At 51.1% G+C, this 26,046-nt stretch overlaps 10 protein-coding genes across 10 annotated transcripts; 6 read left to right on the plus strand and 4 right to left on the minus strand.

Moving 5' to 3' along the window:
- Positions 1 to 1,966: 1,966 nt before the first annotated feature.
- Positions 1,967 to 3,758, plus strand: VTN49DRAFT_32 (uncharacterized protein; the record flags this gene model as incomplete). Its single annotated transcript, XM_069411009.1, has 2 exons — positions 1,967 to 2,032; positions 2,085 to 3,758. The coding sequence occupies 2 exons, from the start codon at positions 1,967 to 1,969 to the stop codon at positions 3,756 to 3,758; spliced, it is 1,740 nt and encodes a 579-aa protein (XP_069272727.1).
- Positions 3,759 to 4,047: 289 nt separating this feature from the next.
- Positions 4,048 to 5,432, minus strand: VTN49DRAFT_33 (uncharacterized protein; the record flags this gene model as incomplete). The annotated part of the gene is made up of 4 exons (XM_069411120.1): positions 4,048 to 4,182; positions 4,242 to 4,599; positions 4,660 to 4,719; positions 4,771 to 5,432. 4 exons carry the CDS (start codon positions 5,430 to 5,432, stop codon positions 4,048 to 4,050), a joined length of 1,215 nt encoding a protein of 404 aa, XP_069272728.1.
- A 648-nt stretch (positions 5,433 to 6,080) lies between these two features.
- On the plus strand, positions 6,081 to 7,600 carry VTN49DRAFT_34 (uncharacterized protein; the record flags this gene model as incomplete). Its single annotated transcript, XM_069411231.1, has 4 exons — positions 6,081 to 6,148; positions 6,201 to 6,710; positions 6,775 to 7,425; positions 7,480 to 7,600. 4 exons carry the CDS (start codon positions 6,081 to 6,083, stop codon positions 7,598 to 7,600), a joined length of 1,350 nt encoding a protein of 449 aa, XP_069272729.1.
- A 332-nt stretch (positions 7,601 to 7,932) lies between these two features.
- On the minus strand, positions 7,933 to 8,715 carry VTN49DRAFT_35 (uncharacterized protein; the record flags this gene model as incomplete). The annotated part of the gene is made up of 1 exon (XM_069411342.1): positions 7,933 to 8,715. One exon carries the CDS (start codon positions 8,713 to 8,715, stop codon positions 7,933 to 7,935), a length of 783 nt encoding a protein of 260 aa, XP_069272730.1.
- A 436-nt stretch (positions 8,716 to 9,151) lies between these two features.
- Positions 9,152 to 10,441, minus strand: VTN49DRAFT_36 (uncharacterized protein; the record flags this gene model as incomplete). Its single annotated transcript, XM_069411453.1, has 1 exon — positions 9,152 to 10,441. One exon carries the CDS (start codon positions 10,439 to 10,441, stop codon positions 9,152 to 9,154), a length of 1,290 nt encoding a protein of 429 aa, XP_069272731.1.
- A 764-nt stretch (positions 10,442 to 11,205) lies between these two features.
- Positions 11,206 to 13,593, plus strand: VTN49DRAFT_37 (uncharacterized protein; the record flags this gene model as incomplete). Its single annotated transcript, XM_069411563.1, has 3 exons — positions 11,206 to 11,410; positions 11,476 to 11,911; positions 11,964 to 13,593. The coding sequence occupies 3 exons, from the start codon at positions 11,206 to 11,208 to the stop codon at positions 13,591 to 13,593; spliced, it is 2,271 nt and encodes a 756-aa protein (XP_069272732.1).
- Positions 13,594 to 14,335: 742 nt separating this feature from the next.
- VTN49DRAFT_38 (uncharacterized protein) lies at positions 14,336 to 17,161 on the plus strand (the record flags this gene model as incomplete). Its single annotated transcript, XM_069411674.1, has 1 exon — positions 14,336 to 17,161. One exon carries the CDS (start codon positions 14,336 to 14,338, stop codon positions 17,159 to 17,161), a length of 2,826 nt encoding a protein of 941 aa, XP_069272733.1.
- Positions 17,162 to 17,652: 491 nt separating this feature from the next.
- VTN49DRAFT_39 (uncharacterized protein) lies at positions 17,653 to 18,966 on the plus strand (the record flags this gene model as incomplete). The annotated part of the gene is made up of 4 exons (XM_069411785.1): positions 17,653 to 17,711; positions 17,912 to 18,022; positions 18,157 to 18,419; positions 18,524 to 18,966. 4 exons carry the CDS (start codon positions 17,653 to 17,655, stop codon positions 18,964 to 18,966), a joined length of 876 nt encoding a protein of 291 aa, XP_069272734.1.
- Positions 18,967 to 19,228: 262 nt separating this feature from the next.
- VTN49DRAFT_40 (uncharacterized protein) lies at positions 19,229 to 22,427 on the minus strand (the record flags this gene model as incomplete). The annotated part of the gene is made up of 6 exons (XM_069411897.1): positions 19,229 to 20,922; positions 20,970 to 21,153; positions 21,212 to 21,778; positions 21,827 to 21,958; positions 22,021 to 22,146; positions 22,200 to 22,427. 6 exons carry the CDS (start codon positions 22,425 to 22,427, stop codon positions 19,229 to 19,231), a joined length of 2,931 nt encoding a protein of 976 aa, XP_069272735.1.
- A 2,041-nt stretch (positions 22,428 to 24,468) lies between these two features.
- VTN49DRAFT_41 (uncharacterized protein) lies at positions 24,469 to 25,763 on the plus strand (the record flags this gene model as incomplete). Its single annotated transcript, XM_069412008.1, has 2 exons — positions 24,469 to 24,528; positions 24,588 to 25,763. 2 exons carry the CDS (start codon positions 24,469 to 24,471, stop codon positions 25,761 to 25,763), a joined length of 1,236 nt encoding a protein of 411 aa, XP_069272736.1.
- Positions 25,764 to 26,046: the final 283 nt, after the last annotated feature.

Consider the following 26,046-nt stretch of genomic DNA (forward strand, 5'->3'; position numbering starts at 1 on the left):
ATGAGTTGCGCGTTTTGTGAATAATGACTTATATGCATATGCCGAATCTCGTCGAGATTCGTCGTCATGTAAGGTATTAGGATGCATGGATTGAAAAGATCCCAGCCGAAATCGAATTCCATCTACGTCGCTTTGCGGCTAATCGGACAGAGACCTCAGCTAACCGATGGAGAGGTGCCAAAATGCCATCGAAGTCAACATTTGAGCTTGAGTCAACGATCCTGGGTCAATATTTCCCATTATATGTACCACACCAATCACTCTCGGAACATGTAGCAGAGTTTTTAACCTCAGCAAATGTATTCAATTACGAAATCCGAACACCTTCCCCTTACATTCAGTGTTAGGGTTTGTCTTTGTCACGTGAACCTGATCGATTTTCGAGCGAGCCGGTTGCGACGCGTCGATCCGTCGAACAGAATGGCTGCGATGTCGGATCTTGGAATCTACTCGTAGTGTTGTAATTGAAGGTAATCGTGATGAAGAGCAGAACCCGTTTCCCGGATAAACACCTTTGTTGAGCCCAGACAAGGGAACAACGGGCGGCCAGGAACCCGCGGCCGCGGGCGCCAGGGTTGCAATTTATTTGCTCGGGCGCCGCCCCTGGTCGAGGAAGGTCGCATAGTGGTATGCGCTGACTGGCCCCAAGCGCGCACACCTTCTTGCCTCGCGTGTTCGACACCGCTGGCTATACATATTGCGGCCGCTCCATGCGGAAGAACAGGCTGATAAACTTAGAAAATGTTAGCTCGAAAGAACGGACGAATAGTTCAGGGCGGAACCGCGGTCCAACTAGTGATCTTTCCCGGTCTTTTTCTCCTTTCGCCTAGAGTTTTAATGGAATTTTAATTTTTTTTTTTCCTTCGGAAAGCTAGCAAATAAGCAGCACTGGTCTTGCCACTATCCCGCTGATCAGATCCGATTCGAGTTCATCCGGAAGTTTTTTCATGGCCGGTTCAGGAGTAACTGGATAGAAGTAACTCACGGTTAGCTTCGCTGCTAGGGTCCATTGCTACTTAGCTCAGGTATCTTTGTAGGCCCCATATTTCCCATTGTGAGACGCATAGATAATCATTGAAAATCATACATTCTGCTGATTTGCAGGTTGTACGAGGTGTACAAGCGAATTCAACTTTTCAAGCCAAGGCTGTTTGATTATTCGGACGCCGAGGAGAAAGTAGAGAGTACGTCAATTACGCGCAAAAGCTTACTTAATCAGGTTTAGGCTGATTCGAGAGAGGGGTGTGCATATCGGGACCTTCCGCAGCCCCCAACAAGGCTAACCGGCTAACCGCTAATTAACAAGGAACTAAACCCACCAAGATAAGGATGGGCGCTTTAGCGTAGGATGGAGAAATGATGAATGAAATGAAAGGCCGGGACGCCCAATTGTGAATAGCACACTCTCTTTCATCCTCTCTGTTACTGTTGTCGCTTTTTTTCATCTCATCCCATCCTTTCATTGACCTCATCCTTCGTTATCGACCGAAGTCGCAGAACCTGACACTCCTTCGCTGTTGACTGGTCGTGAAGCCTGCAGGACTAACGACTCCAAACACGCCGAAGCCCCCTCTTTCGTTACGGATCTGCTCCCGAAAACAACGTTGCCATTCCCCCGTCGCTCCTACACGATCGCCTTCCATTTCTAACCATTTCGCTCAATCAAGCGTCTTCGATTTGATCCGAGCGAGTTCGTGGCGGGCGTGCGGCGGGCCGTGACCAGCGACACCCTCTCTGAGACTGCGTCTTTCAGGGGCATGCGCTGTCTATCATGAGAAGGCGGTCAATCCTTATCTAGTCGACCCGCAGCGACCCATTTTGGTCAGGAGAGATCTTGGCTCGCTCGTTATTAAATTTATCGTCAGACGTACCCGACATTCTTTTCGTGCTGCCGTCGCTCACGGCTGGTCCGAAGAGCGCGCGCTACATTGCATTCATTTCGACCCGTCGCTCATGAACCGCCAACATGGGTTGTTGCGGAGAGCGGGAAAAACTCCCGCCTACTACACTGGAGCAAACATGGGACTACATCGTAAGGATTGCCTCTCCTTCTGGTACGCTATCTCGACTGACTCGCATGAAAGAATCTCAATGATTTCTATACCACGTCGTGCTTTACCATGTTCTCTTATATCATGGTCTGGGTATTCGGATTAGTTTCGCTCGCTGTCTATGGCGTCGACACGTTCACCGCCGTCAATCTTTTGGCTTTTTCGCGATGGGCTAGTCAAATCCAGCCCAGTATCCCGTTTCATATATCGAGATGGATCTTCGCCGCTTGCATCATCGCGTCGTTTGTCCTGCTCGGATTTCGATGGATTCACACGATCCGTGTCATACGTTCAGGAAGCATTGCCGAGAGTTACCTGGATCCGCTGGCCGTTCGTGTTCAGAGTATGCGTATTGGGAGAGGCCAAGGCTTCAAGCGGTTCTTAGTCTTTGCGGAGTTGACGAAAAGCAAAAAAGGGGCGGACTACGTGGCCCTATTTGCTTACTTCTCATTTGAGGCCTGGATGCGTGTCCTCTTTGCCGACGGCCCGCGACAGGTTGTCAATGCCATCACTCTCTACTCCGTCATGAAATTGGACTTGATCCCTGAAGGGGAGCATGCGGCTCCCGAGGGCACGTCTCCAGTGGTCCAGTTTTTTATCAACGTGAAGGCACTTGCAGATCATAACAACCTCCAGGCCGTGATTCTCTTCGGTATGCTTTTCACGCTGGTCATCTGGGTGATTTCTGTTCTGAACCTCGCGGTATCCGTCGTTCTATACCTGATTTTTCTCTGGCACCACATTCCCTCTGAGGATGGATCGCTCAAGCGCTATTGCCGACGGAAAATCAACCGGCGGTTGGAGCGAATCGTGCTCGAGAAGACAAATAAGGCGTTGGCAAAGAATGAAAACATTGTTCTGCGAGAGCGGAATCAGACGTTTCAGTCCGGAGAAGAACTCAAGCCGATTAAGGCAGCGCCGACGTTGCCATCTGTGGCAGATCTCGAATACGGCGTGAAGCCGGCTGCGTCTGTCTCGGTGACTTCTCTATCTCGACAGCCGACGCAGTCATCGCTTCCTTCATACAGTTCGCAGACCGGAAGTGGGGTACTGAATCAACAGCCGACGCTTCCGAGACTGAATCCGGAGCCCCCTTTACCTGAGAATTCTGCTTCTGATTCGAGCGGACTGCTTTCCAACGCGGCCCCAATGGGATACAGTCCTCTCGACTCGAATAGTCAGCCCTTGCCGCCAGTCCCTCCTTCATCATTGAACTCGGCGGCTTTCCAAGAGAACAGAGGCATCTCTGGTCACTCTCGAATGGAAGGGCCAGGGTACCGCTCTCCGACATCTGGTAACCAAGGTCATCCTCCCTTCCCCCAACGGTCATTCACGAGTCCCGACATCTCTACCGGCCCGAACCGAACATTTAGTCCTGTTGGAAATACGCGACCTTATAATCCAGCAGGTAATTTCACACCAGAGTATTCTTCCATGACGCCTCCTGAGCGCACTTACTCGCCGTATGAGAAGCGTCCGGGTAGCACTCGGCCGCCGCCGCCCTTGCATACAAGAAATCTCTCCCAATCAAGCCACGGCGGCTACGCGCCGTTCCCAGGGAGTCGTGGTGGCATGCGAGCCGAGGATGTCCCGCGGGCTGCGACGGCATCGCCCTCGACTATGCGAAGACCGAATCGACCACCTCGACAACCACCGCCAAATGAATACGACTACGATCCGTTATCGTACTACAGCAGCGCGCGTTGATCACTGTATATAGCATGCATTTGGCGCTGGTCGCTGTCATGCCAACTTCTTGTGTATAGATACCCAGGGCGCACCGAGTGCAGCAGCATCATTCGTGACGGAGACTAGATTTCAACTAATTTTCGTGATTATGTATGGATGAGATTTGATGATAGTGATACCCTTTTGAATCAAGGACCTTTTTTTCTTCTGTGTCATTGGAATCGTGGCATTATTCTAATCACATTATCACAGTAGAAGGAAAGATACAGCTTTTCGATTCATGCATGCTGAATGTACGTGGTAGACCTTACACCAGGTTTCCACGTAGCGCCTGTTCACGCTCGATTGCCTCGAACAGGGCCTTGAAGTTTCCAGCACCGAATCCGGAGAAATTGTGTCGTTGAATGATCTCGATGAAAACCGTTGGACGATCCATTAGATGCTGCGAATCCTCGTCAGCTACAAATTTTCGGGCAGAAACTTCATTGAATGAAAACTCACCTTTGTGAATAGTTGCAACAGATAGCCGCCTTCATCGAAGTCGATCAAAAGATTCAGCCTCTTGATTTCCTCCCAATCCTCCTTTGGCATCATGCCGGCTTTCTTCAGTCTCTTCCACATGTCTTCATAGTATGTCGGAGGCACGCTGACGAATTCCATGCCACGGGCACGCAGGTTGGAGATGGCGGAGATAATGTCGTCGGTCAACAGGGCGATATGCTGCACGCCCGGACCGTCGTAGAAGTCGACGTACTCCTCGATTTGGGATTTCTTCTTCCCATGCGCGGGCTCGTTGATGGGCATCTTTACGATGTCATTTTCACTGGACATAACGATAGACTTGAGGGCAGAGAATTCCCTAGTATTGGGTTAGTATGATCTGTGAGCTCATATGGATTGGGAAACAACGGTAACATACGTGCAGATCTGCTTGTCGTCGACGGACCAGAAGCGGTGGAATCCAAGTACTCTCTCGTAGCTAGGTTTGTTAGTATCAAGCTTTTGTCAGTGAAGGAAAGGTTGAACATACTATTCGCATGCTCGCTCCATCTCATCCCAGTCTTGGTTGCCGACACAGTGGTCAATCCTCTGCAGCTTGACATCTGGGAGGATCTTGGAAATCGGATCCACAGAGTCCAGCTCGGATCGATATCCGGGGAGGAATGCGCCGCGGTAGGCACTGCGCTCAACGAGAGTATGCGTGGTGTCGCCATATGTCCGAATGGTCGCCACCTTGACCTCTCCGTGTTCGTCAGACAGCGTCTTTGGCTCAGACACAATCCTCGCTCCGTTCGCTGCAGCGGCCGCGAACACTGCGTCGACAGAGTCCACCTGGAATGCGACATCCTTGACACCGTCGCCGTGCTTCTCCAGATGCGCGTGGATCTCACGGACGAGGTCCTGTTCCTCGGGTGGCAACTGTGCCAGTTTCTCCGGGTTCAGGGAACGCAGCGGTGAGGTGAGGACAAAGGTGATGTCGCCGTTTCGCACCACATGAGAACACACGCTCCGGCATCCCGTCTCCAGTCCACGGTATGCGATCAACTTGAAGCCCATGCGCGTGATGTAGTACGATGCAGCCTGCTTAGCGTTGCCAACGTACCAGTGCACGTGGTCATAGCCACGGTAGCTGGATAGATCGTTGGCGACTGCCGTCGACTGGGCGTGGTCTGAAATCGCGGAGGGTGCCATCTTGGAGAGCTTTGACTATTGTGCTTGCTACTGCTCGACTTTAGGGATGGCGAACGACTCTCTTAATATGTATCAGCGTCATCTGACTTCGCTTCCCGAGTTATCCGTTCAGTGCCAGCCATATCCGTCTCTGATTGCTTTGTCTTTGCGAATAGGAGTATCTCAAACGTCGCAATGGAGCTGATCGGCTACCGGCGGATATTGCTGGGTGTTAGGGCTGATGATGACGACATGCGGAATTGCCGTAATTTACCGGTATTTCGGCGGTATCGTACTAGCCCTCTGCATGAGATTGTGAAACTTACGAAGACCTCTAGTCTATCATCACGCAGTCGTCAAAGACTTTTGTAAAGGAACTTGGACTCAAGATCGTTGCAATTCGATGGTTTGCTTTGTCGTCTTAGAGACACTCCAGTTACGTAAGAGGATATAGATGTCATGCACCCATGCTACATGCGTAATCACATTACGTGACCAGGGGGTGAAGAGCTCCCATAGGATCAGATGAGCGGAAATCACCGGCGATGCATGAGGGGCGCATCGGGTGTTCTCCCGTCGATGGAAACAGTCAAAAGCCAGCCATGTCTTCAGAATCGCATCTGATCAGGGCAAAGGATCATTCTAATTGTAGGCCTTAATCAATTCAACATGCCAGGAACGAAATTCACAACGCCGGATCCTTACGAGTACCTGACCGGCTTCAACTCTTACCATGAGTATGACTCCTATGGTCCAATCTGTCGGGGTATTATGCTAATACATGCAAAGGACCGAGGCCATAAAAGGTGCACTCCCAGAAGGCCAGAATTCTCCTCAAAAACCAGCATATGGTCTCTACGCCGAGAAGCTCTCCGGCACCTCATTCACAGCCCCTCGTGCTGAGAACAAGCAGTCATGGCTCTATCGAATCCTGCCCTCGGTGAAACACTCGAATTTCAAGCCCTTGGAGGATGGGACTTATCACACGCGGTTGAAGACCGAAACTGAGTCCCTGCATTATATTCCGAATCAACTCCGCTGGGACCCCTTCGACTTTGACGAGACGGTTGATTGGGTCCATGGATTGCACCTGGTCGCCGGTGCCGGCGACCCGACGATGAAGAGCGGCTTGGGAGTGCTATTGTACGCCGCCGGCAAGAGCATGGGAAATGAAGCCTTTTACTCTGCGGATGGCGACTTCCTGATTGTTCCTCAACATGGTGTTCTCGATATTCAGACTGAGCTGGGCAAGCTTCTCGTTCGGCCGAACGAAATTGCGGTGATTCCGAGAGGCGTCAAGTATGCCCTATCCCATTGCTCTGCTAATTTGTGTGAGACATCGGACAACTAACCAATATACCAGGTATCGAGTCACTCTCCCTGCCGGCCCTGTCAGAGGCTACATCTGCGAGCTGTATCAAGGCCACTTCCAACTCCCCGAACTCGGACCTATCGGCTCTAACGGTCTAGCCAATCCGCGGGACTTCCAATGCCCGGTTGCAAGCTTCGATGACGAGCCGGAGCCCAAGGAATACCGCCTCATCAGCAAGTTTAACAACTCCCTTTTCGTTGCCACACAGGATCACACGCCGTTTGACGTTGTAGCCTGGCATGGAAACTACTACCCATTCAAGTACGATCTGGGTCGCTTCAACACCATCGGCACGATCTCCTTCGATCACCCCGATCCATCGATCTTCACCGTCCTCACAGGCCCGAGCGCAATACCCGGTACTGCCATTGCGGATTTTGTGATCTTCCCACCGCGGTGGCTCGTGGCTGAGGACACCTTCCGTCCACCCTATTTCCATCGCAACTGCATGTCCGAGTTCATGGGCTTGATCTCAGGCGACTACGACGCCAAAGTGGGAGGTGGGTTCCAACCTGGCGGCGCCAGTCTCCACAATGTCATGAGTGCGCATGGCCCGGATGAGACTTCGTTCGAGAGGGCAAGTAACGCCGAGCTGAAGCCGCAAAAGGTTGGCGAAAACAGTCTGGCGTTTATGTTTGAGAGGTATGAACCTCCCGTTTCGTGATGATTATTGAATTCCAACTGACATGTGAACAGTTCTCTCATGCTTGGCGTGTCGGAATGGGGACTCAAAACATGCAAAAAGGTGCAGGAGAACTACAATGCGGAAAGCTGGGGCGGCTACAAGAGACATTTCAAAAATCCAAACAAGAACTAAGTTTAAACTTAGCCTTTGTATAGTTATCCAACTTATTGGTATCATCTGAAGGAAGCTCTGCTCTAGTCATTATGATGGATGACACAAAATAGCATGGAGTTACAATGAGCACACTGACATCTGCACCGAATCCTAGTTATATCATGAATTAGCATTCAATTTGATAGTGCCGCCTATCTTATGCCAAGGATTCGTTCTTGAATCTGTACGGCAAGCTTATTCGTTTAGAAGACGTGCTACCAAAGTCACTACGGCCAAAGTCATTCAATGCAGTCTAACCAGAACCCACTTAATATTGGCATTATTTAATATTGGAATTATACACACCAAAATCATGAGCTCAACATTTCTTTAACAATAGCACCACACATCTTCGCATAAGGATTCGTCCTGACACTCAATTGCTTCGCCACTTCATTCCCATACTGCCCACCAAGGAAGAAGTCACGACTAGCCATCTCCTCCAACTCATCTTGCGAATATCCAGAAGCAATCTGTTCCGGACCACCTTGCAGAGAATCGTTGTCCTTTCGCAGCCTTGCGGCTCGCAAGAGAATGTATCCGCGATGTGTGTAAGAATCAGAAAGGACCTTTGCGCGGGTCGAAGAGACCGTCTTCGGACGCGACGAGGGAGAAGACTCAGGAGAAGCATAATGAATTGCAGTGCTCAAGTCGGAGAAAATCTCAGTAGCAACAGACTTGTTCTCGGGATAAAATAACGCCGCTGCTTCATCCTTCTCCGTCGAGTTCCCGCTCGAGCTTTTTGTCTGAAGGAGAAGACGCCGAGCCTGTGCTCGATTCGCATATGCTGATGCGTATGTTGGACGTTCTTCGATCAGCGCCGTAAGGGCTGCGATGCCGTCCCGGATACTCGCCTCTGGGTCCTGTTGCGAGGGCGAGTTGACCTGGCGGATGGCGGCGAGCTCGCGGCTTTTGAGCGACTGGAGATCTTCATCGCCGATGTCGTTGTATGCAGGGAGTGAAGGGTCTATTTGCACGGAGGATGATGGCGGTTGCGTCGGCGGGGAGTCTGAATCGAAGAGTGCCTGCAGCACAGCGGCATCGTTGGATGTGAGGTTCGTTGGAGTTTTGGAGAAGGCTGTTGCGGCCGACATATTGGCTTATTCTGTGCTGAATTCAGATACAGTACGAAGAGATGGTTGTCAGTTGTCCTTGATTACACTCAATAGCTGGAGTGGTGTATGTGCTTTTGATGTCGCTGTCAATAGGCTGAGAGATGTATCTCTGGACCGTTCGGCTGTTCACGGGCCGTGGATAGCCACCTCCGCCGTCAGCCTCTTGAACACATTACGCAATGGCCAAAATCCTACTAATATGAGACAAGCGCTTACTGTCAAATTCTCCAACATCGTACTCCGTATGCGAACTATGTGGTAACTTTACGAGAGATTGTGGCCGATATTTGGCTTATGCATTTAGGGCTCCAGCAGCTACCTGGACACGGAAAAAATAATAGTGGACGGATCAGTCTGAATTGATTTCGTTGCAATTAAAAAAGTAGCATTACCGTGACTATCAACCCGACCGTAACTACGCATCCACGGCCGGCAACACAGTTCCGACACAATCACCAAACCCAACATATGCCCCTTCACTCCCCGCAATGGCCCGCAATGTCACCTCGTCACCATCCATCAAGAAAACCCGCTTAGACCCGTCAGCCAACGTGATCGGCTCCTTGCCGCCCTTGGTTTTCTCGACCAAACTTCCCTCCATCCCCGGCTCCGGCCCAGATATCGTTCCACTGCCGAGGAGATCGCCAACCTGAAGGTTGCAACCGCCGATAGTATGATGGGCGATCATTTGGGGGAACGAATACAACAGGTTTTTGGCGTTTGAGGTTGTGATGCGGGTTTTTTCCGTCGCGCCGGCGGGCCGCAGCTCAACTTCCAGCTTGATGTCGTAGACGTTGCTAGCTCGCTTTTCCCTCAGATATGGGAGGATGCTTTCCCGGTCCGCTGGCTCAAGGGCTTGAGTTCGGAAAGGCTCGAGGGCATCGGGCAGCACAACCCAAGGAGAAATGGTAGTCGCGAAATTTTTCGCGTTGAATGGTCCCAGAGGGACATATTCCCACGCCTGGATATCGCGCGCGGACCAATCGTTCATCAAGACGAACCCGAAGATGTACTCGTCTGCTTCATCAACAGACACCGGCTGGCCTAACTTGTTGCTTCGGCACACAAACGCAGCAAGTTCCAATTCAAAATCCAGCCATCTGGAGGGGGAAAGGAACGGCTCTCCAGTCCCTCCGAAAGGTTTCTCGAGAACCTGGCCACGTGGTCTCACTATGGGGGTTCCAGACACCACTACAGATGACGCTCTGCCGTGGTAAGCAACAGGGAGATGCTTGTAGTTTGGCATCAGCGGATTTGATGGGCGAAGCAGGGACCCCATATTACGGGCGTGATTCAGGCCGGCATAGAAGTCGGTATAATCGCCAATCTTGAGCGGCACATGATACCTGACGTACTTCAATGGAACAAGCAGTTCGTCTTGGAGAGCCTTATTGTCCTTCAGGACGTCCGGATAGGGTGTGTCCTTTTGGAAGACTTCTCTCAAATATTGTCGGACCTGACGATGAATCGTCCGGCCCAATGCAGCAAAAGCATTCAAAGTGCTCTGGCGGAAGACGTCGAGATGTGGTTGAATGGACGGCAAATGTTTGAAGCCATTGGCGTCCGCAAACCCACAGAGATTGAACGCGTAATCGCCGATTGCAACTGCAACTCGAGGCTCTGGTTGATGCTCTGCAGAGCAAACTCCGAATGGAATGTTGTCAAGAGAGAAGGGAGAGGTTGGCGAGATATCAAGCCACGACATGTTGACTAGTGCTTGTGCAATGGAGTAATCCCGATTCAAAAGAATAAGGTTGTTAATCGTGGGCAATCGTGTTACGTGTAGGAGCAACTCAGGACGGGGAAGCACTGATATTTGAACACTCGGTCGGACTCCTTGGTGGAGGGACTAAGCTACCATTCTAGACTTCTCGGTGACAACCTCTCTTCAGCAACACAGTAATACAGCTGCTCATGTAGTTGTCATCAACTACTTGTATTGGCAGAATGTTGGACGAACTGAGATGTTGAATCCATCCCTTCAACACGTTCTACTCTGAATCTTTTCCTACCTTTGGTTTATATTATGATATCATATATTGGCCTACATTACCGATTGACTGCCTCGACATTAAACGTCAAATCGGCCAGGGTACTTACCGCTAGCTGATGGTCCGACTTATCCGGATGATGACTGGATACTCTCGGGGTTGGAGAATCAGAGGGGCCAAATGCATGAGGGTGGCATGAACTGAAAGCGGCAGTGGGGTGTGTCGGTCCGCCGTTTGCCGCGGATAACCGTACTCCTGGACACGATAAGATAAGGCGTTACCCTGATATGATTGGCCGAAGGTGCGAATCGTCAGGGTACTCCATCTGATTGGTCATACTAGTTCTGAGCAGATGAATGTCCGGCCGTTGGACGGAACAGGATAACACCGGAAAAAAAAGGTCTCTAGAGCTGTTGAGATTCAGCCGCTTGAATGTTTGATGTGAGCCGTGTTAGGAACAAGGTGTTGCCGGGGGATTATGGATGTCACACACCCACCGCACCGCAATCCGCCAGAGAGAAGCCGGAATTACTTGCGTGCCTACAAGGCGTGTTTATCCTGCCGGCACAAGAAGGCTAGATGTGATGTTGGCAGTGCCGGCCCTCCGTGCGCAAGATGCCGGAGGGAGCAACGGCAGTGCATTTTCAGCGAGAGAAGGTCTAGGGCGAGGAATTCGGCTGTGGGTACAGTACTATTATTTCCACGGCTCGGACATTGAGTAGCACATGATTGACTGGTGTTCTCTTAGACGAGTCTTCTATCGCTCCGCCAGAGAGACGGGTGATTCAAAATGGTTTCCCAGAAGCTGAACACTCGGCGTTGGATTCTCCGAACCAAGCGGGCGCGTCCTATGCTTCGTCACCAAGCACCCTTCGGAGTTCAATGATGCGCACAGTCGTGTCAAGTGGAAATGATGCATTGAATCTTCTCTTCGAAGCTGCATCGCAGGCCAATACATCAACAGGCCGTCTTCATGCATCTGCAAATACGCGTGCAGATCAGTCCGACCTCTTGAACCAGGGCCCGCACATTCCGGCCGCAACCACAATCGGGACGAGTCCGGCGGCACCTCCAGCTATTGAATTATCCAACTCAGACACAGATCTCCTGAAAGTTTGGGGAAACTGTCGATTCGTCAAAATTGGGTGGTTCACACCCAGCGAGGCTGTCACTTTCGTTGACAAGTTCGTTCTCCAATCCAGAGTCTGGCTCAAACCCCGAGCTAACTACTTCAAGATTCTTTGAGAACCTGTCACCTTTGTCGCCTATTCTGACTGATTTCTATGCCAAGCATGAGAATCACCATCTTCTGATCACGCGAGAGCCTTTCCTATGCTGCACGATTCTCATGATATCATCTCGCTACCATGTCTTACCGGGAATTGGTGGTGCTTCTCGAAGCTTTTTCATCCATCATAGGCTTTGGCAACATTGCCAAAGCCTAATCATGCGTCTGATGCTAGGTCAAGAGCGGTCGTCAAATTGTAGCGCACGAACCGTTGGCACTATTGAGGCGTTGCTCTTGATATCGGAATGGCATCCTAGATCACTTCATTTCCCTCCAGAAAGCGATGGATGGGATTCGGACATGGCTGTTGGTGCGGATGCAAACCTCGCACCTGATCAGTCTACCCCGACAAATCAGTGGCTCCAGGATGTTATTGAGCCAGCTCGAAGATCAGATCGTATGTCATGGATGTTACTTGGCTCCGCCTTCTCGCTCGCACATGAATTGGCAGTATTTGAACCAGATGATCAAGAAGCGGAGATATCTTCGAACGACAACGACCCCCTCTCGAGGTTGAACAAGCTCCGCAAACAACGGGTGCAATTGCTGCTCTACGTCTACATCAACCAACTTTCGGCCCGTATCGGCTGCAAGTCTCTCATGCCCCAGCACCCGAGCCGGGTTGTCGCAGGAGGAAGTTCTTCTATTATTGACCGACCAGAATGGGCAGCGTTCATGAACGCATGGATCGAATTGACGTTGCTGGCGAAGTCTGTCAGTGATATGCTCTCACCATCAGTCTTGATTGCAAAGGAGCAGCTACGCAGTGGCCGCTATGTCGGATTGCTGGACCATTTCAGGCCCTTGCTTGACCAGTGGAAGAGCAGGCATCTGGACCTCACCAGCCTAGGACCCAGCTTCTACAACATCTTATGCATCGAGTACCAATATGTCCGCGTTTTTACACATTCTTTCGGATTGCAGGCAGTTGTTGAGCGAGCTCTAGCGGACTCCACCATGGACGGGGATGTAGATGAAATGGGACCAGTGAGTATTGACAACATTGACTACGAATTCATTCAGGAGGTCATCGATGGGTCCTGCCAAATCCTCCAAAAGGTGATCGAGTTGGCACGCACCGACCAGCTTCGCTTCTCTCCGGTGCGCATCTTCCTCCGGGTGACGGCTTCATCCATCTTCCTCCTCAAGGCTCTTAGTTTGGGTGTTCGCCAAGCCAAGCTGCAGGAGTCTTTGGATGTTCTGGAGCGGGGCGTCCAGGCACTCCGATCGAATATCCTCGATGATGTGCATCTCGCCTCTCGATATGCAATGTTGTTGGAAGTTCATATCTCGCGACTACGTCGCAATCTGGTTGCCTCCGCCAAAGCGCCCGGACTGAGCACTGGTCTCAGCACCAGAACTTCTTCCGCACCGCCCCGGAACCGAAACGGCGATCGTGCTGAAAGACCCGCCGATAGCACGTCGACACCAACAGATAACGTCAATTTCGATGCCGACGGGGATTGGCTGTTCTCACTCCCCTTTGACCCCTCCATGGCGCCGTTCAGACCAAATGGTGGACAGCTGTCCGCGTTCGATGAAGGTACTTTGGATTTCCTTTGGAATCTTCCTGGATAATAGTACATAGTATGAGGGGGCACGGCGAAATGTTTTGCATAGAAACATTGAAACCTGGACGGACCTGTAAATCCTCGTGGAGAACGGAGTACTGTCATAGCATGGTGTGAATGGGTACGGCAAGGATTGTTGGGTTATTTCGAAATTTTCGAGAATTATCACTTATAAATACTGCAAAACTAGCATACCAAATGATACTAACTACCTTACATTTACCTGTGAAGAACTATCCAAAAAGTTACGGTTTAATGCCGTGCTTGTGCGACAGGACCTGTCCGGACGAAGGTACTGCGAATATCCGGAGTCCCCGATTAAGGATTTATCTTTTCAGGCATAGCGTGGTTCTCTACAGACCAATGGCCGTTTCCCGTGCCTGGCAGCCATCCAGCAGTCACATCCATGAGCTGCAAGTGAGCCAGACTTCTTAAGACTTGTTCGAGACCTACCAAATCGCTAGGGAGCATCCGGCATACGACGGACTTGGGATTATGCAGAGTCTGCCCTATTTCCCTGTTACTGGTTCCTGAGAATTTAACAATTCTGCAGCACGATCCGTGCCGGAACGAAGGACGTTCCGACTAGGTATCGAATAAGCAGCCTGCAGACGTTCCTTTTATTTCGAGACCACTCGCGTTGCCTCTCCTATTTCTTTGATTCGGTCGAATCCGAGCAAATTCGGTTTGCCTCCAATCGTGATGCGATGTGAAATGCAACAGACAGAAGCTTCCTCGCTTTCGAAATCATGGCACCAGATGCACAGGAGAACGGAAATGAGAAAATCGGGAGGATGCCCGGAGAACCTTCGCGGTCCGTTCTTGCAGACCTAGGAACTGGCCCGAATAGTTCCACCGCCGTTATGAATGGAGGCAAAATCTATGAGGAAGAAGCGCAGCGGGAGTGGGACAAACTGGCACCGCTATTGCGCGAGAACGGTGATCGAGAAAAGTTGCCTCTACAGGATGCTCCTGTAACACCTGCCAAAGACACTTCGTCTAGTCAGTTGGCAGCGAGTAAATTGGCTCAAGATTCCATTCCACGGCCAGGACCCGTACGAAAGCCGTCGCTCGACAGGATCCGAGATTCCAAGACCTCTTCAGATTCAACCCCGGTACGGGCTTTGCCGTCCGGCCTTGATGAACATCGCGCCTCTACAGCCGCCACCGGGCATATACGGAGCCGCCAGGCCCAGAGACATACGATAAGCGAGCACGTTCATGATGGGCTTAGTCGCCGAGCAAACAAAGCGCTCGAGGAACCTCCAGATTTTCTGCTCGCAGCTGATGATCCACCAACGCATGCGACTATTCGTCGTCGGTCTGCAGTCCCACGCATCGCCTCTAGCCCTGCGCTCGCTCCTCGGAATACCGTCAGCGATGAACAGCGGGCCACGGTGTCAAAGAAAGAGCCTCCGGGCCACATCGACACAAGTCGGAAGGATCATAATGCAGCTGCACAACCTATTGATCGGGCTCCGTCGCCAATGCCACAATCATTCCCTCTCCCGCCGTTGTCGATTCCCACATACCTCCAGCTGGAACTCTCGTCGGAGCGTCCGTCACCTTTATATGTCCATCGATCTGCCACGGCAGATTTTCCGTACGAGTCATCCCAAGTGAAAATGGAAAGACTGATCAATTTTCTCGTGTTACCGCTCGCCTTGGAACAGGTTCTATGGTTTGGAGCTCTAACTTGTCTGGATGCTTGGCTATATTTGTTCACCATCCTCCCTCTCCGATTTGCAAGGGCGCTGTACATATTAATGTCGTCCTGGGTCGTCAATCTGAATGCTGAGATCCGGTTTATCTGCGGCTTCATCATCGAAGGTGTTGGCAGAGTCTATAGACGGCGTTTGGAAGCCAGGAGTGCATCGCTAGAGACTAAGGAGACACCAAAGGCGGCATCATCAAGGAGAAGAGATCATCCTTTGTCTGGTCCAGAGGGCCATCTAAGAGCCAAGTCTGATATGTCTCGACGGTCGCGGCAGTCGTCTGCCCATAAACACCGACGGCAGAAGTCAGTACCATCTGCATTGCTGCCGGATGACAAGGCAGATATTCTGAAGGGCCTTCTCACGATCGCAACCTGCATTGTTCTGATGCGATTTGATGCCAGTCGGATGTACCATTGGATTCGGGGCCAAGCAGCAATCAAGCTGTACGTTATCTACAATGTCCTGGAGGTTGGGGATCGTCTCCTGTCAGCTATTGGACAGGACGTTCTCGAATGTTTGTTCTCGAAAGAAGCGTTGGAACGCAAGCCAAATGGCCGGAGCAAGGTTCTGCGGCCCTTCTGGCTTTTCCACCTCGCCTTGGCATATACTGTTTTACATGCAATGGCCCTTTTCTACCAGGTCATTACTCTGAATGTGGCCGTTAATTCGTACTCCAATGCGCTGATCACACTGCTTCTCTCCAATCAATTCGTGGAAATCAAATCAACAGTGTTCAAAAAATTCGAGAAGGAGAACCTATTCCAGCTCACATGCGCCGATGTGGTTGAACGATTCCAGTTGTGGCTGATGCTGACCATCATCGCGTCTCGAAATATCGTCGAGACGGGAGTGTTCAGTTCCTGGTTCAGCTTGGGCTCTCTCAAAGATCAGGCTGCGGCCAACACGAACAGTACTCCCTTAACAACGCCCCCGAAGACATCATCCTCGATACTGCCACAGTCCTTCACATTTTTCCCGTCTTCGCTGCTGGCATCTCTCAGCGGTGCGAACTCAATCATTCCGACAATGGCACAAGTCTTGGGTCCGTTTCTGATAGTACTGGGGTCGGAGATGTTGGTGGACTGGCTGAAGCATGCATACATAAACAAATTCAACAACACGCGTCCGACGATTTACGGGCGTTTCTTGGACGTGCTCGCTAAAGACTACTATGTTCACGCGTTTGCGGACCAGAACCTCACACGTCGACTGGGATTACCAGTCATTCCCCTTGCATGCTTGTTCTTCCGCGTTTCCGTTCAGACGTACCAGATGTTCCTTGCGTCATGTTTACCAACGCCGTCAGGGCCGATGCCCGACAGGCCCACTTTGTCGACCATCCGCGAGCAGTATTCGACGACGGCAGGCCCTTCTCCGTCCACAACGCCCAACCGAATGTCGTCCATTATGTCGACTTCACTTGACCGAATCTCGTCCATTCTCAGTCATGCGATCCCATCACCAGCTCACAGCGTGACATTGTTCACGATTCTATTCATTCTAATAAGCTACGTGATTCTCCTTTTGGCAAAATTAGGTATGGGCATGGCCCTGCTTTCCATGTCGCGTGCGCGGTACAAGGCGATGAAAGATCGCGAGAGAGAGTACGAGTCATCCCAAGCTAAGAAGCCTACTGCCGAGTCGCATGTGGTGGAGGGCCATCGACGCGTTGGGGGTTGGGGTACGGTAGAAGTGAATGACGACAAACGTCGATGGATCTACGTCGACGATCCCAACGGACTCCGCAAACTGCGGGAGCGGGAAGAGAGAGACCGTGCAGCGGGCCGGGGGAGTCATGGGATCGCTCCCTTTGAAGGAGTGAAACGATACGAGATGGCGGCGAAGCGGATATGGTGAGGGCCGCAGTGTACAGTACATTATGCGATAGGTTAATGCTTTCCACTTCAAATTCCAATTCATGGCCAATCTCTACTGTATTTGATTAGGTCAAAGCTCAGGAACCTCGGGTATTTGTTGCACCAGCAAGTACTGACCGAGAGGCATGCCGAATAGCCGATGCAACGGGTTCACCGACTGTTCCTGATTGTCCGGCTGGTGACGTTCATAGCGGACCCTTTTGTTTCTGAGTACATTTTGCGGGGGTGGCATCGAGTAGTTACACTGAGCAAGTGAATCAAAGTAATCACTTGATTGATACTTTGAGGCTCTTATAAATTGCCCGCAAAATCTACCAGGGCGGGGTTAGAAACGATTCAGTGAACGCCTCAGTTTCACGCCCTGGTCTTGAACTTTGGCATTTCTGGAGAACTTAGATCTTGAACTCGCATCTATTTCACCTCCGTGAAAGCAGTTTTGAACATCTGATTCCAATCTCTCGTCAAATCAAAATGGCCACAGCAGGTCAGGACAACTACTTTCTTCCTCGCCACAAGGATGAATCTAATCGGTAAGTTGGCCCCGTCAAGGTCCCGTCAAACCTTGCTTTGTCCAAACTCTGTTCATGCTGGCCGATGCTGAAGTGAGGCCTGTACGGAGCATTTTGGCAACCATAACAATTGCCTGCTTGCACCTTGGCTTGCATAAACCCCTGCCCGCACCTCTTCGGCGAACTTGGGAGCGATAAAATGCTAACCACCGCATTAACAGTCTCAATTTTCAACATAAATTTCTCGTTGACATCTGCGGTGGCAGCACAATCCATGAGTCCATCCCCAAGGACAACCTCACGGCGATTGCGGATGTCGCAACCGGCACAGGGTACTGCCCCTCACATTGCTTGCCCAATGCCCCCCCACATATCTGCAGACGCAGCTTAGACCAGAAACTTTGTACTTTATCAGCGGGGCTGAAGAGAAAACAAAAATAAAAAAGAACTAACGAGGTCTCTGCAGAGTCTGGATCCAGGATGTCAAGTCCATTCTGACTGCACGAGATCCCGAAAAGGCACGAAAGTATTATGCCTTTGACATTTCCGATGCGCAATTTCCCGATCCTGCCGCTCAGGATGGTATCGTATTCGCGCTGCATGATGGCCGCCAGCCGTTTCCAGAGGAGTTTCACAACCAATTTGACCTCGTGCATGTGCGCTTATTAGTCTCGGGTTTGAAGACGCCCGAGTATAAACAGGTCGTCGACAATCTGGTTCCACTGCTGAGTTCGTCTCACTCGATCCCGGCACCGTCCTCTCCCTTTCAAAATCCCCTAGAATGATACCTGGATTTCTTTCAATCGCGCGAGATAGACTGACTGCTGCTACAGAACCAGGCGGATACCTTCAATGGGAAGACCTTAGCATGGAATCCTTCATCAATTATGAGGGCGCCCAGGAATTCGCGGACCACCCTTGCATGGATACTATGAAGCTCATCTGTGAGGTTCAAATCAACGCAGGTGCCCCTGCCAACGTCCCGCAGACCATTTACGAGGCCGCCAAATCCAACTCCGACTTGACAGACGTTGTTCTAAATGTCTATAATACTAAAGACCACCCGGACAAGACTGAAATCGTCCGCCAATGGATCTTGAAGACCTTTGATTCATTGCTCAGTTCCATTCTCTTGCGGACTGGGATGGTGGCCACCGAGGAGGAATGCAAAAAAGAACGGGAGAAGAGGAAGGAGCACCTTCTTGATTCGTATCAGAAGGGCTACGTGCCACATGGATCCTTGGGGATGGTGTTGGGTCGGAAGGTCCAGAAATGAACGTTCGTTTCGCTGAGCGCTAGACATTGGACGGCGAGTGGTGGCTGACTCTGTTCTTGCACATACATCATTTCCACAATGTAGACGCAGTCTCCTAGACTACAGGTGTCGCCAGTTAATGTAACTCCGTGGCCCCAGAAGCAATCAATTTGGAAATTTGGCGTAGTGCAACTCATTAAGCTACTTGACTGGAGTCAACTGTGGCCAATCTATTCCTATGAATGTAAACTGTATTGGTTAACTCATTCTAGACTGCATGCTTTTAAGAGCCAGCCCTCCGCGGAAGTCTCTCAAACACCCGACGGAATATCTCTCGACTTTTGTATAGATTGATCACCCGTAGCCGCTCATTGTCCAAGTGTGCATTATCACTTGCTTGTCCGCAAGGCAGATTTGCTGCCGGTGCCGAGAACTCCCTTTCCAGGAACCGAATGGTTGGAATCGAGCCGCCTTCCCGAATGTACAAGGGCTTCACCCCAGTGGGACGTGACGGGGAACTTGCAGCAGGACTACCAGATACCGTCCGGACATCAGACCCATTTGTCGCAGCAGCACGCTGAGAGGGTAGCGACGCATCGCTGGATTTGATCTCTTCGTGGCTGTGTTTATGATTCGTCAGAGTGGACGAGGTTGGGACTGCGAGCGCCTTCGATGCGGTGCATTGTCTCAACGATCGCTTCTTCGACGACGTCGCGGAGAAAATGATCCGCTCGATGTGCGACGCGATGCTATCGGATGAGTCTGTTCGTCGGAGCTCCGGATAACTCGTGCCCTCCTGCTGCAATGGGTAGTTATGCCGTTTGCCCTCGGTATCTGGTGCCCAAGCGGTACTGATGGCGTCGGACAATGTTTCGAAAATCTCGTTGTCGGGATCACCAAGCCATGGATCTGACTTGCCCGTGATCTCAACGGTCAGTTCATTCTGAGAGTCCAACATATCGAATTGCTCCTGAGCGTATGCAGTCAAAGCCGCGGCCACTTCGTCGGCACTTTGATTGGGAACTATTCGCACTGAAAGACTCGCTTTCGCGCGGCGCGAGATCGTAGTCCCGGTGTTCTTGTTGCTGGGTACCTCCACGGAGTGGATGGTCAATGAAGGCTCCCGCCAGCGGTACATCAATGACTTGATGAATGCTTCCCGGTCTTGAATTTGGGGGTGCAGCGGTAGAAGAGCGTCCGCGATTGCGGCGTACCGCTCTTCCTCAGCAGGGGTCAATTCCGGGACATCCTGGTAGAAGTTCGGAATCTTGATCTGGCCTTTGCGACCCACCAGCGTCGAGAGGAGCAGCGACAAGTCCTTCAGCGGCTCATCCAACAACGCGCTTCCATCTATACCGCTATGGAGGTCCGGATGATCACTCGTCACAATCAGGTTTGCATGGACAACGCCGCGCAGTCCGTACGTCAAACACGGAATGCGATCATCCAGCCAGTAACTGTTGGCCAAAAGAATCCAATCCACGTTTCCGATAAGGTCTTTGTTTTCCCGAACTACTTCCTCAAATCCTTGAGATCCAGCCTCTTCCTCGCCTTCGATCAAAAACACAATGTCGCATTCAAGTGCTTTCTTCCTGACCAGGTCGGCAGCGGCATACAACGCTGCAAGGATGGGCCCCTTGTTGTCGGATACGCCTCGGCCATACAGGAAACCGTTGATAGATGTCAGCCGGAATGGGTCTGTCTTCCACTTCGGCCTATTCGTCTCGGCACTGACAACATCATAATGGCCGTAGAAGAGGAGCGTCTTTGTGGACGGTGCCGATGTTGTCGCACTGAACCTTGCGTAAACGACAGGGTTTGTATCGGGGCCCGTGGACAACAGTTTCGCCGTCGCACCCAAAAAGCAGCAATGGCGCCGGAGAAAAGCCGCTCCTTGATGGCATTCGCCGGCAAACTTGGGACTCGATGGTACGGTCCGATACGAGATGAATTTGGCCAACACGTTGACCATCTCATCTGCTCAGTGTTAGTTTGGCTCAATATATTAGGACTAATGAATATACCATTTCCGATAGGCTGAACCTCAGGCTGCTCGTCCTGCTGCGTCAAGTCCCATATTGCGACGCTGTTGTCATTTCCTCCTGTCGCGTATATTCTCCGGTCGTTAAAAATGCCTGCTGCTGAGGCTAGCATCGTTCCCTCGTGGGCTTTCCACGAGCCAATCTCTTCAAAGTTCGCATTGAATTTCTGGCAAAGTTCACTCTTAGTGCCGTTGTTGTCGTACAAGAAGTGTTCAAGTACATACCTTGACGACGCCATTAGAGTCTCCGCAGATTGCAACGCCTTTGATGATGTCAACGGCCCATAAATCTCCTTGAAATTCGGTGATTTGCTTGACTAGCTGCAGAGAATCCAAGTTCCAAATGTTCAATGCTCCACCCTCTAGGCCACAATAGAGAAGGGGTCCTTCAACGGCCAAGGAGAGCACCGCGTCACTGCCATTGTCAAGTTTGGCCCATTCAACAGGAGCACTATCAGAGTCTTTCCCCGACAGGCGCCAGAGTTTAACAGTGCCGTCTCCCGAGCCTGTTAAAAGAACTTCTTCCGAAGGGGATGATTCCACAAGCCCTCGGACCAGTATCATGGAGTAAACATAACCATGATGGGAGAAAAGCTTGTGATGGTCTCTCTTGAAGGTTAGAGCAGTGCCACCATGGACCACTACGCTCTGCCTGTCTAACCCGACTTCCTCCGAACTTGGATTCGCACTGCCGCCCGGCCCTCTCGAGTCAAAGAACCGGTGGGTTCTCTTGAATGGCTGCGCGGCTTTTTGTGTCACAGCCATTCCCTCCGCCAGTGACAGATCGCACCACTGAGCCAGGTCAGAGATTCAACTTTTTACAGGGGGCAAGCTACAAACCTGAATACTCGTGTTCTGGCCGCCGCAGAACACCGTCTTGAGGTCCGATGAGTATACCACGGCAAAGATGTCACCAACGTCATGGTGAGAGTAGATTGAATAGAGTCTCTCGAATGTATCCGTTGCCCAAACCTGAAACCGTTAGCATTGTCTCATAGAATCGATATCGATATGCATATTATTCTGTTACATACGCTCACTACTGAGTCACCTCCGCTGGAAAATAGTAGCCTGCCATCTTCGGACAGGAAAAGCCCCAAAACGCTCTCCTCATGTGCGCGAATGGAAAGCACTAGTTCATATGTTTCCAATGACCACGCCTATGAAAAATTAATAACGCCAAATACTATCATCAAGTTGAAAGGTTTCCTACCAAGATGTCACCTCCCTGAAGTCCCGCGAAGACAAATTCATCATCCAATGCCAACGCGAGGACTGATCTAGTTGCCTGAACTCGATGGCCAATGGCGCATTCATAACGCATCGATACGTGGAGAGAGTCCTGGTCATCTTGGTCATCACCGGGCAAGGTCGACGCCGAGGTGAACTGCTGCGACTCCAGCTCTGAAGGGTCTTCTGGCTCAACTACATTATCAAACATGATGGTGGACCATTCTTAGCGTATGAACCTTGAAGATCATTCGGCAACAAGGGTATGTTAGGGCAGTTGACTTTTTTTTTTTTCGTAATTGGAGCTTGGGTGGGCTAACGGAAGCGGAGCTCCTGTGGATCTCTTGGGGGGGATGTGGCGGTGCGGAGCAGAAGCACCAAGCTTACCCTGATCGTCGCGCATTGCCTTCTTCGGCTTTCTCCAAGGAATCGCAGGTCTGAACGAAAGAAACAAGAAGCCCAGTTAGTTAACCAAAGCTCGTTTTATTTTCGGTCTCGCAAATTAGTAAGTAGGCCTAGCAGAGATCTGTGCCTCTGTCGAGGTCACATCTGCGGCTGAGGTCTGGAAAATGACTCAAGGGATAGCGCGCAAAGGGAAGAGCACTTGCCGATGTCTACAGCAGAGGCGGACCAGGGGCGTGGACTCCATTTCAACTCATTCGCTCAAGATGATGATGCCATCCAGGGGCAAAATGATGGAATGGGATTGCCGGGCATTAATAGCTGCAAGACATTGCAGGACTCCCTCAAGTCTCATATCTGTTCTCGAGCCACCAGTTCCTGCAGAGCCTTTCGAATATCCATCGATACCGCTATTTCCCCCGTGCTATGATCGGCGCATTCTTCTAGAACACCGTAGCACAACATCTCTACTAGTTCATCAGTTTGGCAGTCTTCGGAGTGTCCGATGGCTTAGGTAGTGAGAACGGGCTTGCTTTCTTCTCTTGAAGTGACTTTGAATTCATAGGTTTATAGATTCCCCGATGCAATTTTTCCTTTCATTGCTTGCGGGAGGTCAAGGCTTCACACGAGCTTGTTAGGTACCCTTATCATGCGGATATCTGCCCAACTTGGTCTTAATGAATTCCTCCCTGCTCCAATTGAAAGAGTTCGCCAGGGATGCGAGATCGAACGCGCAGGACTCGTGCTTTCTTTCCACACACACACACGCGCGTACCGAGGAGGCTAGACGGAGATACCGGTCGGCAGCACATCGGCTCAAGACGATTTCCTTGTCAGAAGCACGTGGGCGAATCCTGAAATTCAGACAGTGGCCAAAGCCCAAGCTCATTTTTCAAGCCAATTTCCCAGCCACCGGGGTTGCAGCTATCTCAGGGACATGACAGGTCATATCACATAGATTGGGCACTGATTTCTCGTGGTGGACCAAAGACCAGTGCCGGTAGGTACATACTAGTAGGAACTACTTTCGAAATGATACCAAATGCGCTCTATTCTAGCAGTTTCTGGTTCTGGAACATAGCCAAAACTGCATTGGGTGCATTCTTGCGTAGTTCGCACAGGGACACAGGGACGAAGCTCTCCGTAAACGAAAGGGTTGAAGAGCACTAGCCACAGCGGACGTTCTGGGCTCACCGCCGGTCTGCCAAGTGGCACTAGCTCTCTTTGGGTGAGCTCATGCGCCACATCCGGAGACACCGCCCATTCGATTATGACTCATGGTTTCAGGGGATCATGGGCAGAGAATAGAGACAGATCCGGCCTGGAGAACTGATCCTGGTATGAGCCAGTTTCAGCATATGGAGTAGGTGAGGGGCCCGCGGGGCTTGGGTCTTTTGCATTTGTACGGAGTAAGACAGCAAAGAAAGGCTGGAGTACATGTGCAGTGACGAGGTCAAGTAAGCAGGGCTGGCCGCGCGTACTCCGTAGCGCCAATCTATTTCAGGTTCTCGTCGAAAATGTTTCGGCCTGACTGGAAAAAATCGTGAGGCGTTGGAATAAATGCCAGGCGTATCGCTCTCCTCAATCTCCTGCAATCACAGTGCGACAACGCAAGTGCTGCACCCCACCATGCTAATTGGCACCGAAGCTGCGGTCAAGATTCGACAGCATGCGATGTTATTCCGAGCCCAATAAATCGTAACAGGCGCCTTATCCCCTTTGCCATTTGGCAGCCAGCAAATGCTTGGCGGTACTCGTCCTTCATCTATGCCTCAGGTCACGATAGTAAGAAGAGAGCGATAAAAAAGAACCAGGGAAATTTTCCCTTTGGACTCTTGTCGCCGACAACAATGTCGGTTGTACGCCAGACAATCGCCGTGGTGGACAAGTCAGGGAAGGTGGTGTCCACGGTAAGCTCCGCAACGGGAACGGTTTACCGGCCATTTTGTTGATCCATGGGCCAATACAGAGCAGACACCTTCTCGATGTCTTCAAAGAAGCTCGAAATGCGTATCGGGAAAAGAAGGCAGAAATTCAGGCCGAGAAAGCCGCAAGACTTGCTGAACGCCAGGCCCGTCGAGCTTTAGAACACGAAGCACGTCGAGCGTTGGAACAGTTTACGTTCGATGACCGGCGATCAGAGGCATCTCGACGGAGCCGTCGATCCAGTCATCACCGCAGCCGATCAATTCACAGGAGCGGCAGGTCCGGACATCCCTACTACGACCAAGATTTGCATCATGATGCCTTACATGGGGAACCAAAGATGATGCAAGAAGTTGGCCGTAGGCATACGGCCCACGATTTAGCCGTTAAGGAACCGGTGTCATTAGCACCGCGGTCGAAGTCGGCTGCCAACGTCGACATGGACCTTGCATATGGCGAGGCCCATCCGGCCTCATTGGGACAGCATGAGAAGCCGGACGACGAAGAAGAGTTAAATGGGCTGGTCGCCAAGGCCAAAGGTCTACTCGAAGAGGCCGAATGCGTGCAACACAGCGCTGCTGCCACCATAGAGCATCTCCAGAAGAACCCCGATGCTATGGCGGCGGTTGCGCTGACTCTCGCAGAGATCAGCAATTTGATCGCCAAGATGGCTCCTAATGTTATATCCGCTCTAAAGGCAAGCGCGCCTAGTGTCTTTGCGTTGCTGGCCAGCCCGCAGTTCCTCATTGCTGCGGGAGTGGGAGTCGGTGTCACAATTGTCATGTTTGGCGGGTATAAAATCATCAAGAAACTCACCGCTGGACCTGCGCAAACTACAGGTGAAGAAAAAGAACCAGCGGTGGAAATGGATGAGCTTCTAGAGCTTCAGAGTGAGCACCTCAGCCGAGTGGAGGCCTGGCGCCGTGGCGTGGCGGAAGCCGAAGCAATGAGCGTTGGCACAAGTGCTGATGGCGAGTTTATCACGCCAACCGCTGCTGCGATGTCCGGTCTTGATTTGAGCAGGCCTCCGCCGTCTCGGGTTTCACGAGCATATGACGATGAAGTGTCAGCTGCTCCGTCCCGACGATCTCGGCACTCTAGGCATTCCCACTACAGCCGCCGCAGTCATCGACATGAACATTCCGAAGGCAAGAAAAAGAAAAAGAAGGATAAACCGAAGAAACTCAGTAATCGCATCCGCTTGATGTTTACGATATGAATTCATGAAGAACACCCACCTCGATTATTGCATATATATGGCGTTGTATTTCTGGAGTTTGGATGGATGCTTGATGATTTATGTATTCTTTGACTAAGAACAAATATGCGACGCTTGATGATTATGATTAGTTCAACGAGTGATTTCATCTCCGACGGAAATCTTTTCGCTAGGACTTCACACGCCTAGAATGCAAGCAACAATACTTGTTGATACTGCAAATGGTGGCATTTCATCCCATTGCTAATCGTAGTCTTTATCTTCAGAACATACCATCTACCCA

The sequence above is a fragment of the Thermomyces lanuginosus genome (assembly GCF_041956635.1).
Source record: "Thermomyces lanuginosus strain ATCC 200065 unplaced genomic scaffold VTN49scaffold_1, whole genome shotgun sequence".
Lineage (NCBI taxonomy): Eukaryota > Fungi > Ascomycota > Eurotiomycetes > Eurotiales > Trichocomaceae > Thermomyces > Thermomyces lanuginosus.